Source organism: Pleuronectes platessa, chromosome 12 (genome assembly GCF_947347685.1).
Source record: "Pleuronectes platessa chromosome 12, fPlePla1.1, whole genome shotgun sequence".
In the NCBI taxonomy this organism is placed as follows: Eukaryota; Metazoa; Chordata; class Actinopteri; order Pleuronectiformes; family Pleuronectidae; genus Pleuronectes; species Pleuronectes platessa.
In genome coordinates, this window is record NC_070637.1 from 10,959,937 (window position 1) to 10,978,902 (window position 18,966).

General features: G+C 47.5%; 1 protein-coding gene across 1 annotated transcript; it reads left to right on the forward strand.

The window, feature by feature from the left end:
• The first annotated feature begins 3,640 nt into the window (after positions 1–3,640).
• Positions 3,641–14,712, forward strand: ism1 (isthmin 1). Its single transcript, XM_053436361.1, has 6 exons — positions 3,641–3,778; positions 9,288–9,488; positions 10,324–10,591; positions 12,193–12,336; positions 12,453–12,542; positions 13,316–14,712. The coding sequence occupies exons 1-6, from the start codon at positions 3,641–3,643 to the stop codon at positions 13,831–13,833; spliced, it is 1,359 nt and encodes a 452-aa protein (XP_053292336.1). The 3' UTR covers positions 13,834–14,712.
• Positions 14,713–18,966: the final 4,254 nt, after the last annotated feature.

Below are 18,966 nucleotides of genomic sequence, written 5' to 3' on the forward strand. Positions count from 1 at the left end.
ATTCACATTTACATATATCTTGATACATTTACATATATCTTGATACATTCACATATCTCTTGATACATTCATATCCTGGGTGTTAGGAAATTCATGCTGGCTCTCAACCCATTTCTATCCTAAGAAATAAGATCAGAAATGATTTTAAATATTTTCTCTGATGGGTTATCGAAGCTGAAGTTATTGGAAAGAATAATGGTAACACACGTTTGCTGTGGGGCAAGGTGGGGAGCACATGTCCAGCTGAAGCTCCCTCCAGTCACTCCCAACTGGCCTCGCTTTCAGCAGAAGTGGCAAATGGCCGGCGCTGGCATTCGAAACATCTGTGCGGCCAGACTACTGGGTGGAAAGGCCCCAGAGACCTGCCTGCCTGCACCAGCCTCTTTTGAACTGCAGATCCAAATACACTGCGCTTATTGGAATGGCATGTAGCTGCTATTCTGAAGGGGGATCCTCCGCCACGACCCTTTGATGTCCACCACTGTGTCCAAAGCAGCCGAGGCCGTTCTCAGCGCTCTCTGTTTCCCATTTGGACAGAGGCTTTTCTATTCTGCAGAGTGATTTTTGAAGTGAGGCAGACAAAAGACAGATTTACATGGTTTGCACAGCTATGCCCTGCTGGGAGTAGAAAGACTGTAACTGAAGACTGTGCGCTGGGACATGCATGTTAACAGGGGGCAGGATAAAGATGGCAAAGATAAACCACCTTTGATTCAAACAGAAAAAACGTCTCGGTGCGTTTGCCTGATCAGAAATCTGTGAGGGACCAAATGTACACCTGTCACATTTGCTTCTGTAAAGAGATGTTAGTGTTTATATAAAGACAATAATGATTTAAACCAATTTGATGAGTATAGATGTGACGATTTTTGAGTTAGCTCTGGTACTGGATGGAGAAACCGTAGTGAAACAGATAATGGATAAATATAAGGAATTAAGAGTCTCCATGTTAAAGGTTCAGTGTGTGGAATGTAGTGACATCTAGCGGTGAAGTTGCATGTTGCAGCTGAAAGAGAACTTGTGGAAACCTTCAGTTGTCATTAAAACTCAAAAGGTGTTTAGTTTGTCCAGTCTGAGCTACTGTAAATAACATGGCGGCCTCCGTAGAGAGGACCTGTTCCCGGCGTAGATTTAAAGTATTAAAATATCAAAGGTTCATTCTAGGGTGAAGAAAACCGTGTACAATTTAGATGAAACACACTAGTGAAAACATCACCAGGATTATTTATTATTATTCACTTAAATCTTACACACTGGGCCTTTGATCTTTGATCTTTGGCTAACCAAAGAACAATAATTTCTGACCATGACCTGGTCTACTATGACCAACATAGAGAAAATGCTACAAAATCATAAATTTGCATCTGTTTTTCACAAGCAGAATTAAGCTTTCACAAATATCAGCCTCATCAGATATCTGTTAGATGAACTGGTGCAGCTTTATTTACGACACAGAGGCTTTAAGGACTGAATGAAATATGAAATCTGGCAGCATTTATTTAAAAATCTGCACCATCTGCTGCCCCTCACTGACGTTCTTCAGTATACAAAAAAACTAGGCTGCCACTCAAGCCAAGTTGGCTCACAGGACCTTCTGGAACACATGGGCATCAGATGGCCTCATGGCAGTCACAGTCCATCGCAGTCGGAGGTTAGCAAACTTGTCAGGATTATTCTGGAAGCTGCATTTCACTGAAAGTCGACCTGTATGACACCTGGAGCTGTGCTGACTCTTAGCGGAGTTTTCTTTGGCTTGAATTCTACATGTTCAACACGCTCAGCTGGTATTGATGCTAAGCGACGCAGCAGAAACGACACCAAATGCAGAAACATCTCACATTCACTTTTACATTTATTTTTGATGTAAATAGAAGACAGGCGTGTAATGTGGATGATGTTCTGGCTCTGCTGCTGCTCCAGAGCTGTGCGTCATGCGTCATTTGGCTTTGTTTGACACATCCCCTCCACTGATCCATGAGGAGCAAACTGCTGGGACGCTGCAGAATCGGATATTGCGCGTCAATGTCTCTGAACAGTATTGTTCCACAAACGGAACACACTGATTTCAAAGGTGACAAATGTCATTAAGAGGGCTGGCTGTTCTCCTCTGGGTTCAGTCTCCCCCAGCGGCAGCATCCCTGCTTGGTGCATAATGTGACACTGCGGCGATCTGGCCTTTGAAGAAAGGGGGGGGGGGGGGGGGGGGGGCAACAATAAAAAACAAAGTCTCACGAGGGCTTAATCACATTAGGCACCATTTGTCTTGCTCGAGGGAAGTGTCACAGAGCACCTTCCGCACTCCCGAGTGTTGTGGTCACAGACATGAGACGAGGCTGCTGCTGCTGTACACATGTCAACAGGGGAGGCGGGACCTCCTGGGACGCGCCTCCGGGTGTCTTCCTCTGAGCGGCGGCCTGTGCGCACCGCGCGCCGGAGGGGACCACCAAGGTTCGCTGAGTCCTTGGGCTCCTTATTGTGCCTCGTTGCTTCTTTCATTTTTTAAAAAATAATAACACGTGTGAGGATGAGTTGATTTCCGTGAGCGATGTAACGCTGGTTCAAAATAGGGAAATAAAGTCTCCCCGAGATATTTAATACTTTCGAAAGATCGTGTCATTTTGGATCATTTGACTTTTAAAGTGACTTGAATGTGGAAGTGGAGCATTATCGACATGTGGAGGGTTTCTCAGCACTTCAAGAGCAGCGAGGCGGACTCCAGCAGTTTAGAGAGGACGGGGGGGCGAGGGGGGCGAAAGGGCGAAAGAGTTAACCAGGGGGAGGGCGCTGGCACAGGGGGCGTGTGGTATAAAGCCACCCCAGGAGCGCACAGCGAGAGCAGCGTGTGTGTCTCACGAGCCGCTGGTTGCTGTGGTTTGACTGGTTTCCTCCTGCAGGACTTGTTGACTTCGGTGTGCGCTCTCGGCCAGCAGCAGAATGGATGAATACCGTTTTTGAATCACCGACTCCACCGTGAAGCGAGATTCTTGTTGCTCTTTTTTGCTGTTACCTGCACTTTGTCCCCCCCCCCCCCTCCTCTCTCAAGTTGAAACTCGGTCGAAACGCGCTCCGGCTGGATGGTGCAGAATGTGGACAGCCAAACAAGCCGTGCGTAAAGCGCCTGAAGTGGACGCGAGGAAGAGCGTGGAGGTGTGGGGCTGCTGAGGATGTGGCGGGGACACCACGGGGCGACTGGGCTGCAACTTTCCTGAGCTTGGAGAGGTTATTTTTTTGGGGGGGGCGCAACAAGAGCGGAACGCGTCCATGCTGTGCGTAAAGGTTCCGCACCATCCAGCGCGTGAAGTCATATCATATGTGGCTTTATATTAAACCACATGAATAATCACTAGAAGAGGACAAATCCACACTTATGACACCGTTTCAGAAAGAAAATCCACTGGATCCCATTTAATCCATCAATCTTCGCTCACGTTATCTGACTTCCCCCGCTCCGATCCATTTCCCTTTTTCTCCTTTTTTTTTTTTTTTTTTTTTTGCAATTGTGATTCCCGAAGTGGCTCCGAAGTGGTGCTGCGGCTCCTCGGCCCCGGCGGATCCGGAGATCGGAGTCTCTGCACCGGGAGGAGGCGGAGTCGGAGCTCCGGCCACAGCGCACGCTGCCAAGCGCGGCCGCGTCAAGAGGATGGTGCGTCTGGCGGCGGAACTGCTGCTGCTCCTGGGACTCCTTCTCCTCACCTTGCACATCACGGTGCTGCGGTCCAGTCCGCTGCCGCAGGGAAATGTCACCCTGAGCCGGGATCAGGACACAGCACTTACAGAGGTGAGTCAGGGGAACACACCCGCACTGATGGGGTCACCTTTAATACTACTTCACGGGGGGGATTTGTTGCGGTGTGTGTGATATCTGAGGGGTCTCATTCGGTCACAGATGGGCTTGATAAAAGCGCTCACATGAGCCACTGGCCCAGGTAACTTAAGTCCGCGTTTCCTGGGAGCCTGTGGGGATTGTTGACATACACGGATGTGGTCTCCCTGGGGTGTCCCCCGGGGAATGGCAGGGAGCCGGCAGAGGGTTGGAAGATGAGTCAGGGTCAGAGATCAGCCCCCTTGTGCCGGACACACCTCCCTATTGTTGGGGGGGTTAAATGCTTATAGCTGCAGGCACTTCTCCGTCATCATTGGCTCATCACTGTCATCCAAGTGCCCATTTGAAGAGCTGATCCCCTGCCCGTATGCACCCACCTCCCACTGACCACTGACACACATTCCCTGAAGACAATAAATAGAATCAATCAATAAAAAAACAAAAAAAGTTTCGGATATCATTTCCCTTCTGTGTCGTCTGGAGATCCTGGTTTAGAATGTGTCCCCTCGGAGGAAATTAACAAGGGAGACATTTGTCAACATGACACCACTTCAGACAGGTTTAATAGTTTAACTGCCCATTTTAACATCAGCAGAAAGCACACAGACTCCGGCAGAGCCCCAGATCCTGACCCGAGGGTTAAGACGGGTGCAGGATCAACAGGCCTCTTTAGAGAGTGTTAAGCATATCCTTCAGCTGCTTTTTCATGTATATTTTTAGCCTGCTACTGAAATGCTGTCTTCATTTCCCTGTGTGATAAATGGGTATTTATACCAACTGGAATGGTGTCCCTTCATAAATGCTTTATTGGGGCTTGGGGGGCGGGGGGTTGAATGGAAAGAATGTTTACCTAAACAGAGGACGACGATGGGTAATTTCTCTTAACTCCACTGTGGCGGCCATCACTGCCCACTGACCTGCAGCAGAGCCAGTGTCCGGTCGGATATCAGGACTGTGCAGAGCTGAGGAAATATTCCAGGAATTCATCAAATGTCTGTCCAACAGCCAAACGCCGGACGGGGACTGGCAGCATGAGAAGCGGGAGGCAGCTTCTCCCGAGGAATATTTACAGTCCAATACAATACCAAACACATTCCACCCATTCCGGCCTCACTTTTGTCATAAGTTCACAATTACACAAAGATCCTGGCTTGTGATGAGAGGGCCCCGGCATCGCCCACCGCCCGTGCCCCATGTCGGGGCAGGCGCTGGATGTTTTCCTGCTCATGAATGCTCTGACTATGAGCAGACATGCTTCGCTGGTCCGCCATTGAGCCCGGTGATGTCACCTCTCAGCCGTGGCTTGTCACGGCCCAGGGGGTGCATTGTCATCCCGAGGTGTCATATTCGAAATGCCATTCACAGACACACAAACGACAGGATGCGGCTCCGTGCACCTGCAGTGTGCAGCGGTGGAGGAGGAGACTCCTCTGACCTGCGGCACAGGAGCTGAGGTTCATCCTCTGTCTGCGGTCAGTGTGATGTCACACAGGAACTACTCAAAATAGATACCGATTAATAATGTGGTGAATAATTAATCCTGCTTTTGCACTTTTCAACATTTCATTAAACGGCCTCCTCCCCCCGCTCCCATGCTACATCTTTGTTTGATGGTGCAGATGAACACATACTTAGAGCCAGTGTGAGGCGCGTGACAGGTGAAGGATGGGTTTCAACTCCACCTACAGAAGTAAAGTGCTGAAAAGCATCTGGCACAATGTGCGCCGCCTTCATTTCCTGCCAGCGTCCCCGGGGGGAAGGACCCCTGAGTTGCTCCCAATTGAAAAGGGAGTCATGCCCCTTTAAGCAGCCCTCACAAAGTGAAAAGGGGGGGGGGGGGGAGCGGGAAAAGAAGAGGAGATACTGTGAGGAGGGGGGGGGGGGGTGGCTTGTGTATGCAAGTGTTCATTCATGGCTTTTTGAGGGGGGGGGGGGACATCCTGGGAGGCCCCAGATGAACTGAGGGATGGCGTGTCACTTTTGATCTCCAAATTAAAGCGTGCTCGTCGCTGAGGAAGATCTGAGATGAGCGATGGGGACTGTGGAGCGGCCGCCATCAAAGAGGAGCACTGCTGATTGTTCTAACATTTAAATGAGTTACAGTCCTGAGTATTGCTTTTTCAGAAGGGACAGAAAGTGATGTTAAGGTCGATATTATTCCGGAACCGACTTTACACAACTGCCATTCCTTTCTGATGAGTAATTCCTGCATCGCCTGTGCATTCTTTCCATTATGTCCAGCTCAACTCGAGGGGCTCATCCGCTCTACTTGTGAACCGATTGAGTCAAAAACAAAGAGTCAGTAATGGATGTATGAAACATCACAGTTTGTCCCAGACACAAATATAGGTTATGAAAAATCTCAGCACTCAAGGGAAGAAGAATCTGTTTGACTTTCCCTGGTTCTGTCCAGCTGATGGTTTACAGACCAAACAATCGCACAATTTTACTATTTGCAATTCAGCTCAATTTACGCTTTTCATTTTAGGCAGATATTGCTCTATATTTTTGAATTTTTTTTATATATTTACTTCCAGTGACAAAATTAGCACACAGAGAATTCCTGTGGCATCTATTTCATTCGAGTGGCGCATATTTATTTGACATCTAATATTTAGGAAATAAAAAGATTAAATTCAGTCTAAGGTTCAGATGAAGGTACTAGAAAAATAATCTCTAATTAAATAAAAGTTAACAAGTGTGCCTGTTATGGGCAGGTGTCAATTTTTTTTCCAAACCTTTATGAATGTGATGAGACATTATTTATTATTTACAGAGAACTGTCTATCAGAAACGACAACAGACTATATATCTCAACATCTGAGTTTGGTGGGATGTGATTTTAACAGTTTTAACCACAAATACAAGTTAAATTTGATGTTGCTTTCCTAATTTCTTAGTTTTAACCCCAAAGCAGTTTCACATCAAATTATTACTGCTCTGCCATATTCAATATATTTGTTTAAAACTGAACTCTTCCTCCCACTATCTGCCTCAATAATCAAACAAATCTGATTGGTACTCACAAACTGATGATTCCCCTTGTTTACCAGCAGTCTTCAGCTTCCCCTCTGATTGAAGTACTATACAAAGCGACGCTCCGGGATTAATCAAAACACTTTGAAGTTTGACTTTGAATAAACCAAATTTGTGTCAGGCTTAGATTATCGACCCGCCATGTGTAATACAGCATAATATGACTCAACATAAGATTCAGATGGGATTAGTCGGGATAATGGGGGATTAATCTGGAAAATACCGTGACCGGGTTTTCCTGACAACGCAGCGCACATTCTGAACCGATTGCGGCGGCATCTGCTTTGCTTCTAATAGACCAACTCGTGGAGAAAGTAGTGAATCGTTGCTCAATAACAGTGATTATTTTGTCTTCGTTTTAATCAGTAGCCAGAGCATCGCTGGATGAGTTTCCTTAAATGTCAGCTGTTGTGGATGAAAACAAATGCCAGTCTTGTGAAGGCCAAACAAGAGAAACGCTCTGTGTTCAGTGTGTCGCACTTGCAGTGGATTGAAATCCCTATTTGCACTATCAATATCATGAAAGTAGTCACGTCTGGACTTGAGAGCAACTTGTGTGGGCTCTTATTAAATATAATCCAGGAAAATAAGATCTAATCCACCCAGAGGAGGAGATCAACCCCATCTGTTTACTCCATTTGCAAGTGTATGTTTTTGTACGACTGTATTTGCATTGTCACTGAAGCTGCACGTGTTGTGTGGAGGCCGCTGCGTCGCTGGAGCTCGGTTACAGCCACCGAGTGACTTCTGACGGCAGGGGACTTGAAAGGCGGGGGTTATCACATGGTCATCTCAAAGCCAAAGTACTTGCCATAGACCTATCGGGGTCGCGTGATGTTCAGATAGACGGATGATAGCTGATGCAAAGTCAGTGCGGCTGAAAGCGATCTCTCCTGTGTCCTGACCTCTCTGCCATTATCATGCGGTTGCGGAAAAGACATATGCGGTTTTAGTTGGAATCAGTTCTTTCCCTCAAATTTGAGGATTTCAAAAAATTTAATTCTCATAAAAAAATAACCATTATCTTATCTACAGTGACCTCCTCCCTCTTTTTTTTGGTGGCTACAGACAAAGTACAGAACCGTCTGCTCTTCTTCCTCAAAATTATGGGCAATTGTGTAATCATTATAATTATGGTGGTTTGTTTTTTAAAATTCTTTGAGATGCATCGTGTTATCACATTGACTCCATCTGGTCTCTGGGGTAGTAAAATGTGAAACCCAAATGGACAGGGAGGTCTTTCTGTGCAGCCGGCTGCTGCCCCCCCCCCTCCCATCTCTGTGGCTGAATTCAAGTTACATTGTACATTTATAATCCTTCCTCCCGTGCTGCGCTGCCCCATTTACAGCGCCTATATTGTCCCAGGGTGCACCTTGGCTGGACACAAACAGCTCCGCTGGGGGCTTTTATGCCCGCCACAATGTGGCTGAGCTGACACTCTGCCTGTGACTGGCCACCGCAACTGTACAGCCCTGCTGCCATATTCTCAGGCCTCAGCCCGGCCACAAAAACACTATGGAGGGAGAAAAGAGGGGACATGAAAAAAAGAAAACACGGAACATGATTGATGGTTCTGTTTGATCTTATTTTCTGCCACCCCTGAACGGATGATTGCTGACTACTTATGTCTACGTGTCCAATTGAGAAGTAATTGTTCCTTCTGTGCATACCTGACAGGGGACATATGGCTTAACTGTCCTTTTGGGACAAATAAACGACCCCCCCCCCCCCCCCCCTTTCAGAGGGCCGAATGTTTTTCTCTCTATAAGAAGGCAGATGTAATTATTTTGCAATGTTTGCTTTGGTTTCTCCGCGAAAGAAAACCATCAGTCTTGCTGAGCTTCTTTTTTTTTTTCTCCCTGCCAGCCAGCACCAGAACATGCTATATATGCCCCCATCATATTGCTATGGTAAAGCAGCAGCAGTTAAAAACAGAAATATATAAATACACTGTGGTGCTCGCTCTGAATGCAGCCTCGAGATGCATTATATTTTGGAAAAAACGCAGACAGAAGTCCGGGCCGTGTCTGTCCCGCTGTTTCAGTGGCTCCGTCTCTCTGGGCCCCAGAACTTGACTGTCTGACAGAAAAGAAACAACTTAAGAGATCAGTCTAATGTTGCTCGGTGGAAGGATGCGGTGGAACTCAGAATAGAACCCATTACATTTACGGGGGAGATCCGGATCAGGCGGCGGATCCAGGAATTTGTTCCACTTTTTAAATAGTAAGATAGGGAATTTTTTGACATTTTCAACTTCCCAGGAAATAATTCATGGATCTTGATGAAGAAAAACAGTTGTGTGTGCAATTCGGTGCTGCTTGGGGACTGCTTTACTGATTTTAGTTTCATAGTCATTCTAATAATCTTTAATCGTGAGTGCACAAACCAATGATGAATGAATTTTATTTTTCCTTCCTCTCCTCTGCAGAACAACATCAACGTAAAAAGCAGCTCCTCGGCCCATCTGGCTCCTGAAGACCGGAGGTCAGGTCCAGAGCACCGGCTGGCCCTGCCCTGGGCGCACGGCAGCAACGCACACAGGGACGGCGCCGGCACTTTCATCCTGGATCTGCATAATTTCCCCGACCTCTCCAAAGCCGACATCAATGGACAGAATCCCAACATACAGGTGATCATGTGTGTCTGTGCACCTGCCGGGCGGCTTTGATGCTTTTCACTCACTTGTAAGACATGGCTACTCAAGCACACAGGACAGGAAGAGCAAACAGGAAGAGAGAGAATAGTTTGGTGCACATCACTACCCCCTTTTTCTCCCACCCCTTCCTCCTTCCTTCTCCCCCTGTCTTCTTTCACACCTCCCGGCTCACAGTGAAGCCTAGAAGATACATACTGAGGTCTCGCGTCCATCATAATGACAGCTAAAAGGCAGTTGCTAACCACCAATGCCTCACTACTGGTATGTGCATGAAGTTTGATTACAGCTTATGTAAATGTGTGGCAAGCCATTGCTCATAAGTCCTTTGGTGGTGCAGATGGTCGAGGGAACCGCTGCCACGTTTGAATCATTCTCCTGTCTAATCCAGCGAGGGGGTCTTTCCATCTATGAGAGCATCACTGCTAAATCCCAGCACGAACAAAGTGTATTAACATCTCAAGATGTGGGAAGAGAGCGGAGCAACCAATTGAGCAAGGGCGTGAGGCTGTGCGAGGAGGGGGGGGGGTTGTCTTTGATCCCAGGATTCATCTGGCTTTCATGGTCTGGAGGAGGCCGAGTAGCCCTTTGAACTCTGTGTTTAGGTGGAGAGGGGCCGAGAGGTGGGAGGGTGGCTGTGGGGCAGGGGTGGTGCCCCCCCCCCCCCTCATCTGGGAGGCACATGTGTTAGGGCTGAAAGGGGGAAGGGGGTTCATATTGTGTGAAGGGGTATCAAAAAAAGAAATTGACCAATTCTGCCCTAAAATTATATTTAATTATCTTCTTTGATGACTTCTGATCTTTAATACAGGTGACCATCGAAGTGGTGGATGGACTGGAGGGCCATGAGCCGGAGAAAGGCCTCCGCAAGGAAAGCAAACCCAGCTGGGCTTCTCCCAACTGGAGAAACTGGTGGCCCCGCACCTCGTCGTCCTCCTCCACTACCACCACCCATCAGGCCGGGGAGCACGAGCGCTCCTACGGGAGCAACAGCGAGGACAGCAACTTCCTCAGGCCGCCGGCAGACTGGGACAGGAGAGGAGGAACCGGGGGAGGAAGCAAAGCTCAAGCGGAATATGGTGAGTGGCAGGAGGGTGTGTTCTGCTTTTGCGAGGAAACGAGTGCACAATGCGTATCGCAGAATATTTAACAGGATCCACACGCCCTGATTTGAGCCCTGTTCGTTTCCACAGATGGTCACAGTCCGATGTGGAATCTGTAATTTGCAGATTTGCTGATTTAAGCTGTCACCATAATAAGTGCAGTCATCCCAGGCGAGCCTTCGGGAGCCCCTGATTGAAGCCTTTAACACTCTTTTATGAGATGGATTCCTCTGTGGTGGGGAGCGAGCTACGTGACACAGTTTAAACGCATTGCGACTTCAAAGTTCAGGCGGCAGGAGCGGGGCCAGAAGTACTGTTAGGCTGCCACACGTTTCTCACAACACTCTCCAAAACGTAAGCCCCACAGATAAATCTGCTGCGGAAGAATTTACACTCGCTGTCATACAGTGTGTGTCCGGCCCGTGTTGTAGCATGCCCAAACCAGCATGGGCGAACAGGAATGCGTGCGCCGTGGAAAATATCATTTTATCCACTTGCACTCTCGCGGTTAGGAAGGCGATTTTATAATCTTTTCTTTTCTTTTCCCCATGGTTCATGTTCCTGGCTCATCACTGCGGTCAGCTCTCATTCATCCTTTATTTCATACCACACTAATGGCAGAGGAAATATTTTATCATCATTACTGTCCTGGTTTAAACCAAATAGTCATAATTGTGGGCAGGCAGTAAGGGTCATCCATCACAGCCTTCCCCCCCCCCCCCCCCCATGATTCATTCATTTGTGGGCTGAGGGAAGGTTATTACCAAGTTTGTCTTGAGGAGCCACCCGCTCTTTGGCTGTAATAAGCCATGAAAGGGGGACACGGGAAGTGCTACACAACTATCAGGCTTGTATTCATGTAACATGTTTGTAATGAGGGGCATATGGCAGGAGGGGAGTGGGGGGGGGGGGGGGAGTGCCTGCCCACATATATCCTCCTCATTGATGGAGCGCTGCTTTCAAGTGTCTGCGTGTGGTGGGGAAGGTTGACGGTGGCGATGGGTGACGGCGGCGGTCGGGCGAGGTGGTCAGAGAGCCTAGTGTTTCCATGTATACCCAATTGCAGCGGCTTGCTCACAGATAATTGAAGTTAAAGAGGATTTCTCGCCATTTCACTTCCCATTCTCGAACCAATGAATCACGGTCAGAACGGGGCTGCTGGTGGGAGGCTCGGGCGGCGCTGAACGTTTTTCTATTTGCAAATTGCCTCCTGCTGGATCCGCAGTAGCTTTGTTGGAATTCGCAAAAAAAAAAGCTTTCCTGTTACTTCACTTACAGAACACACGGGCTGTGCTCTCGGCCTTGGACTCTTTGGCTCAACAACTGTGTGTCAGCACGTAGAACAGACTATCTATATGTGTGCATGTGTGCGGGTATGTGTGTGTATGCAGGCTTGCGTGGTATCTGCTTTGAGGGACAAAGTCAAAGAGAACTTTGAGCCCTCCTACTTCCCCTTTCATGTACTCCCCCCCCCCCACTTATTATTAGTGAGGCATGCTAATAGGCCTCAGTAAGTCGAGCATGTGGCCTGCATCCGAGCTGTGGATCCCTCTCTCACCCTGTTCTCTCTGATCTAGACTACATGGACGGAGAGGGGGACTGGAGTAACTGGTCAGCGTGCAGTGTGACCTGTGGTAACGGAAACCAGAAGAGGACCCGGTCCTGTGGTTACGCCTGCACGGCCACAGAATCCAGGACCTGCGACATGCCCAACTGTCCAGGTAGAGTCTTGATATGGGATCACAGAGCAAACAAATTCCTCACCAGTAAAAAAAAGAAAAGCCATATGTGTAGTTTTCATCTTTTAACCCTTCACTGTTAATTCATCACTTTAAAGGTCTCGAGGATGCCTTCAAGACAGCAGCGACTGAAGTCAGCCTGTTAGCCGGAACAGATGAGTTCAATGCCACAGAGCTCTTTGGTGTCGGTAAGAATCTGCCTCCTCTTGTCTTCTTGCAGACGATCCTTCATTCAGATGTTCTTACACTATCAGAGGTAGTTTATCCATCTGGCAGCAGAGTTTCCCCGCACACACTTAGCATTCCTCATGCTGCCCGGTCTGTGGTTCATTACTGTGCAGAGATGAAAATGAGCAGGAGGGCAGGAGGAGCACAGTGTGCCGCTGACCACTCTGTCTTGATCCGTCTGCTCTCAAAAATCAACCCGGTGAAAATTCGTCTTCCTTTCAAACATCACTCTGGTCAGGAGATGTAGCATTCAGGTTTCCTACCGTCATGAAAAACCTGGAAAAGTCATGGGAATGTGTTCTATTCATATTTTCATCGTTCCTTTAAGCTGAGTTTTAAATAATTCATATGCTTTTAAAAGAAACATGCTCAAAATATAAGCAGGCATACTCTCTCATACTAACTGAAAAGTTCGGTGGGGAAGCAGGTGGGAAAATGCACTATGCCAGGTAAGTGTAGATTTAACTATGCTTCGCTACAAATGGTAAAGTACTTGCAATGTTTTACAACAGACAAAGACCTCAATCAAACTATTGTCTCATTCATTTGTGTCATTGAAGGTATACGGTATGCTTTGGAATTCTCATCGTTAGCTTAAATACTAAATTTTGTCCCTTTTTCATGTATACACCGAGATTTCACAAAATGTTTGGTCATGGAAATTTGGTTTAAGGTTATTGATGTGTGATGTGTATGAACCCTGAGCATTAAGTCGTGTCTCTGTTTCTTCCAGACACAGACAGCTGTGAGCGATGGATGAACTGCAAGAGCGAATTCCTGAAGAAGTACATGACCAAGGTGGCAAACGACCTTCCCAGCTGCCCTTGCTCTTACCCAACGGAGGTGGCTTACAGCGTAGCGGAGGTACACGACGCCCCCAGCCGCAAAGACTTCCGCTGGAAAGACGCCAGCGGGCCGAAGGAGAAGCTGGAGATCTACAAACCCACCGCGCGGTACTGCATCCGCTCCATGCTGACGCTGGAGTCCACCACGCTGGCCGCGCAGCACTGCTGCTACGACGACAGCATGAAGCTCATCACCCGCGGGAAAGGGGCCGGCACGCCCAACCTCATCAGCACCGAGTTCTCAGCGGACCTGCACTATAAGGTGGACATCCTGCCCTGGATCGTTTGCAAAGGGGACTGGAGCCGCTACAACCAGGCCAGGCCGCCCAACAACGGGCAGAAGTGTCCCGACAACCCGCAGGATGAGGACTACTACAAACAGTTTGAAGAAGCAAGGGAATTCTAGCCCGATGAAGAGTGAAAGGAAGAAAAACAACACTGCTCAAGTATTCAGCTAAAATGGGGCTGAAGCCTTGTCTTTATTTTGTCTTAGGTCAAATAACAAATGGACTTTTCGGCTCTGAGGAACCGAGAGGAACCAAAACCCAACAGAGTCACAAACCTTTACTTTGTCACAAGGAACTTTTCTTGACTTTACCAAAACGGGCACACAATGTTGCTTTGTTTGTTATCTTTTTTTTAAGATAGTTTGTCTCTGAAATTGTGTTGCCAATTATAACTCAGTCAGATTCGGTCAATAAAGGGAGAAGTGATTTTTGTATTCTTAAAAAGGGAAGCGTATTATTTTAGGATTGTGCGTTTAGATTGTGTCCATGTTTTGATGAATCTGAGAGGCTTGTGATTATAGAAAAAATTTGAGTGTGTCAGGAGTGTGTTGGGTTGGGGTTGGAGAGGGGGGAGGGGAGACAGAGAACAGGGTACGAAACCTATCCCCGCCTTTTCCTCCCGTTTTTGTCAACTGCAATATCCAGGTTCTCATGTAAACTTGTGAGTATGTTTATTTAGCATGCACATTTTTTTTAACAACCATGGCAGATCAGAGGCAGATCATTGTAAAAAGCCTGCATTATTTTTGTAAAGTATTTATTAAGCTGTAGCTGCGTCTGAGTTGGGCGTCTGCGGCTGTGGTTTCTGATTCACACACCGTGTGGCCAAACGCCAACTTGAGATCTCTCGCTAGCCCAAACGTTGCCATCGATGTGCATACCCCCCGTCTCAAGTTAGGACTAACCCGTGATTGACCGTGAAGAATGTGTGAATTCAACTGTATGGAAAGACTTTTTCAAAAATATAAATCTATGAATAAAGATTTTTTTTAAATGCCTATGAATGTTTTTGCAAGAAGAAAATCTGTATGCCTTTGATCTTCAAGGTAAACATTGATAGTTCATGCAGAAGTTTTATCAGCTGCTATTTGATTCCCCCTCCTGCTGCCAGAAGAAATTCATCTGCAGGGGGAAAAAAACGTCTCATTTCATCAATTAAACTCCTCTAACAGGCTTAAGCCAGCGCACAAGACTTCCATTAGTTCCATCCAGTGGGGCTTTCAGGCCTTTTGATGGGATTGTGATATTTCTCCAGAGGCATGGAGGGTAAGATTCCCCTTGAATGCGACTCAAATTATTTATCTTTGGCATGGATCCTCACATTCCTGAGTAATTTATCAGTGTACGCACACCCGCACACACACCGCTTCAGTGCTGCCTGCCCACAGCGGGGACCTCTGACCATTCCCTCTCCGCCGAGCGCTCGCAGTCATTGTCACACAGAGAAAGTCATTCATGATGCCCTCATTCCTGCAGTCTTGTATACGCCACAGCGGCCCGGGTGCAGGGATTGTCTTTTCAATGAAGCAGGCCCCAGCACGTCCCACATCCCTGAGGTGCTCACTTGCAACTGCCTGGCTGCTTCACTAGTCATACAAAATTCCTCCGCCCGCGTCATTCGGCCCATTTGTCCCCAAAAAACGTCCTTTAATCAAGAAACCGCCCTCGAACGCTCACTGTAAATCACTCAGGTGCTCTTTGTAGACGTGTGTCTCCCTCTGAACTACCAGGCCCCGAGTAAAGCTCCATCCTCAAGTCTTGAGTCCGTCTCTTCAATAAAAGCCTGGTTCCAGGCTAAGATTACAGTAACTGGCACGGATCGTTATCTAAGCGGACCGTCTGCTGAACAGGCCACGAAGATCAAAGCAAGGTGTCCGTCTTTATTTTGAAACATTAAGGCCCAGCTCAAATTGATGACATACGTCCACCCCCCCCCACAGCAGCCCCGCCGTCACCCTGGCTCGCCCCCTCCGAGCCCAGTATCTCTTCTCCAGACAGGCTCCACGTGTCTCCAGAGCAAGCAATTACTCGTATACCCTCCTCACTTTTCATCTCTCATTTCTTCTCCCCCTCTCTCGCAAACTCTGGCATGACTTGAAATGCGATTCCTGAGCTGAGGCGCAGGTAGGAATAAGGGCACAAGGGTTTTGAGCCTGCGCATAATTGGTGTGAAAAGGCACGAAAGGGCAGACCAGCGAGTGCAGGGAGCACAGAGCAGAAAGCCGTTTGGGTTGGCGGCTGGATGCCTACGAGGCCTCACTTTTGTGTTACTATTTCCAGGACTCCACTCTGGTATGTTTCAAAGGATGCAAAGCACCATATTAGTGGTATATTGTCAAGGATCCGAAAGGGCTCATTAAGCATCACCAAGATATGATTGTTGGTATTTTGCCTCTATTTTTGTTATGAGGAGGAAATTATGTCCAATGTACTTACAGTTTTAGACCGAGTTTGACAGGGCTGGCTCTGGGACTTCTCAAATCTACACACAAGAGCTAACTGTGGGAATGTGAAAACAAGAGGAGCTCGGGAGAGGAAGTACGCAGAGTGGAAACTTGGATTGGTTAATGTAGCAAAGGAAGAGAAAGCTCAGTTGTTCTCCGGCTTATGGTTTGTTGTCCATGCTGGAGCTTGGTGTTCTAGTAAGTAAACAACCGGGGTTGCCTGGTGGCAATGTGGCATCTCTTTTGTTTTGTGGCCAACGCGGTGGCAGAACCATTTTTAGCCTCACACCCTCGCTTTCTGTCACCCACTCACTCCCTCTCTCTCCTCCTTTTTGGGTGGTGGAGCACAATGCAGGAAGTGTCTGGACCGCAAGACCACAGAGCCATGACTGCACGGCAAAGCTAATTAAAAGGTTTTTCTAACGTCTTCTAATCTGGAATAGCTGACCTGGACCAGGAGGCCTCTTATCTAGCCGCACTGTCCCTCCCTCTCAACCGCCTCCCCCCCAAGGTCCTAACAGCAAAACAGGGGTGGGGCCCGCTGGCACTACTTCTGCAGCGGGCTTGCATCTTTGGCACAGTGAGTGAGGGGAGGAGGAGAGGGTAGCGGGGGTAAACATGTGCCTGGGTGTGCAGCTGAACAAACAGGTCAAGTAGCTGTGGAGCATCTGAGAGGGGCCGAGTGCCTTACTTAACCCCGGCTGGCAGGACATTGCTTAGATGCTGCAGGGACAAAGCACATGACTAAACGCTCTGACACACTTGGACATTCAGATTTACCATGCGATGAACTTCACTTTGTTAGATGGCCATCGAGGGGTTGGATAGATGTATAATGGATCATGGATGATAAAACAAAAACAAAAACATGCTCCCGCTCGTAAATTCATACAAACAAAACTGTCGGATAAATGAAAACAACAGAGGGGAAAAAATGTGCTTCGCCTCCTCATAAAATAATTTAAAAGATATTTAGTCATGCTTTTAACTGGGCTAAACATATGTTGACGGATGTACTGCCGCGTTTTATACGCTCTGCTGGCATCATGTGCAAATAGAAGGGAGATGATATCAGTTTCACCCAAATTAAAATGGACCTTTAAAAGAGGCAAACCTTATTTAACCGGATCATTACATAGTGAAGTATTATACATTTTGATTCCCCATTGAAATACCTTGATTTCATAATGAGATACTAGAATGTCACTCGCTCGAGCACAAACCTCCACCAAGGCCCACCAGTCCCCTAATGAAACCACAATTACATTTACTAGATCCAGATTTTGAGTTGGACCTACACCAGATCATAGTTGGGCCCACACCCATAGATAAAGGTCCCCTAAACAAGGGAAGTGAGAAAAAAAAAAGCTCCTGGATCTCACCCCTGATCCAGATCCACACCAAAATCGAATGGGTTATTTTCTGACCCATGAACGCTGCAAACTAACAGAGGCAATGAAGCAAATGCAAAGGTGAAATTCTGGACCGTTCAAGACCAGAGAGAATGAACCACTACGTTACACACACTGAAAAGCTCAACAAATAGATATACCCCGTCTTGTGTGTGTTTGTGTGTGTGTTTTTGTTGTTAGACACTGGCACAGAGCGGGCTGCAACAGGGTGGAGGGGGTTGGTGGCTTGGGGAAATGGGGGGGGTGGGTGGTGTCAGTGTGAGCACGGAAGCTGCATGGCCGTGATTCACTGTGACAGCAGCGCTTGGCATGTGAGGACAGCAGGCCAGACAGGCAAGGCTGCTGCTGCTTTGATCTTTATTTGCCTCACCGTCTGTTTTGCATTTAAGAGCCTTGCTGAGCGCGAGGCATTGGATACACCTTGAATGGCTCAGGACCCCTTCCACTTTTTAAAGACCCGAGATTCTTTTTCAAAGCTCGGGGGGATCCAGGACAGAGAGCGGCGATGTTTAAAGGGGACGGTCCCGCAGCTGAATAGGGCCCAGGGTTTCCCAGCAACACAGATTAGCTCCAGAGCAGAGGGAGAACAGAGGAGAGTGCTCTGTAATAACACATAATCAAGCTAATGGAGGAGGGTGCGAGTGTGGGGGAAAGGTAGAATACATCTGCCTTCAGATGGAACCCTCAAGATCAAACCGGGGGTCAGGCGGGCTGTTGAGCAAAAACAAACATGGCCAGCACCTCCCCTAGTAAACCCACGGCCACTTCTTTTGACCTGTCAAATACATTTTGCACGTCAGAGATGTCAAAAGACTGTGACATGTTACACCTGAGAGCTAAACCAGCTGGATATCATCAATACCATCCCACAAGCAGACGTGATGCACTGACAGGGAGGCATCCCTCTCTTCAAACAGTGAATATATTTATCTTCCACAACATCTCTATTGCACATTCCTCTCAAGACTCTGCAGTGGTCACGATCCAGAGACCGGCAGCTGGACTAACTCTTACTGCAGAGCTCGATATTAATAACTGCCCTCCCTCTAATCTGGAAACCTGTAAAAGTGTTTATATACGAGGAGTCAGATCAACACAACTCACAAGAGGAGAGAATTCTGGACAGGAATTGAAAAATGGTGGTTATGTAAGACACACACTTTAGAGGAGAAGAGAATCTGATGTCAAAAAACAGTAGCTCAGAAAAAAACCTTGTTTGTGTGTGTGTCTGAGAGCGAGAGAGAGAGAGAGAGAGCACACATTATTAATAGTCTCCAAAGTACCTAAAGAAACACAGTCCAACATTTCTCCTCTCGAGCTGAATGTTCACAAATCCTTCATCAGAATTCTTTCTCCACTTCAGTGACTGTCCAGTCTATCATTTATTCCCAGTCTA

Bases quoted from the DNA above. Each gene is read 5' to 3' on its own strand.
- ism1 (XM_053436361.1), top strand. From the start codon at position 3,641: ATGGTGCGTCTGGCGGCGGAACTGCTGCTGCTCCTGGGACTCCTTCTC. The intron at 9,489-10,323 runs GTGATCATGTGT...TCTTTAATACAG, and splicing joins GACAGAATCCCAACATACAG to GTGACCATCGAAGTGGTGGA. The intron at 10,592-12,192 runs GTGAGTGGCAGG...TCTCTGATCTAG, and splicing joins CAAAGCTCAAGCGGAATATG to ACTACATGGACGGAGAGGGG.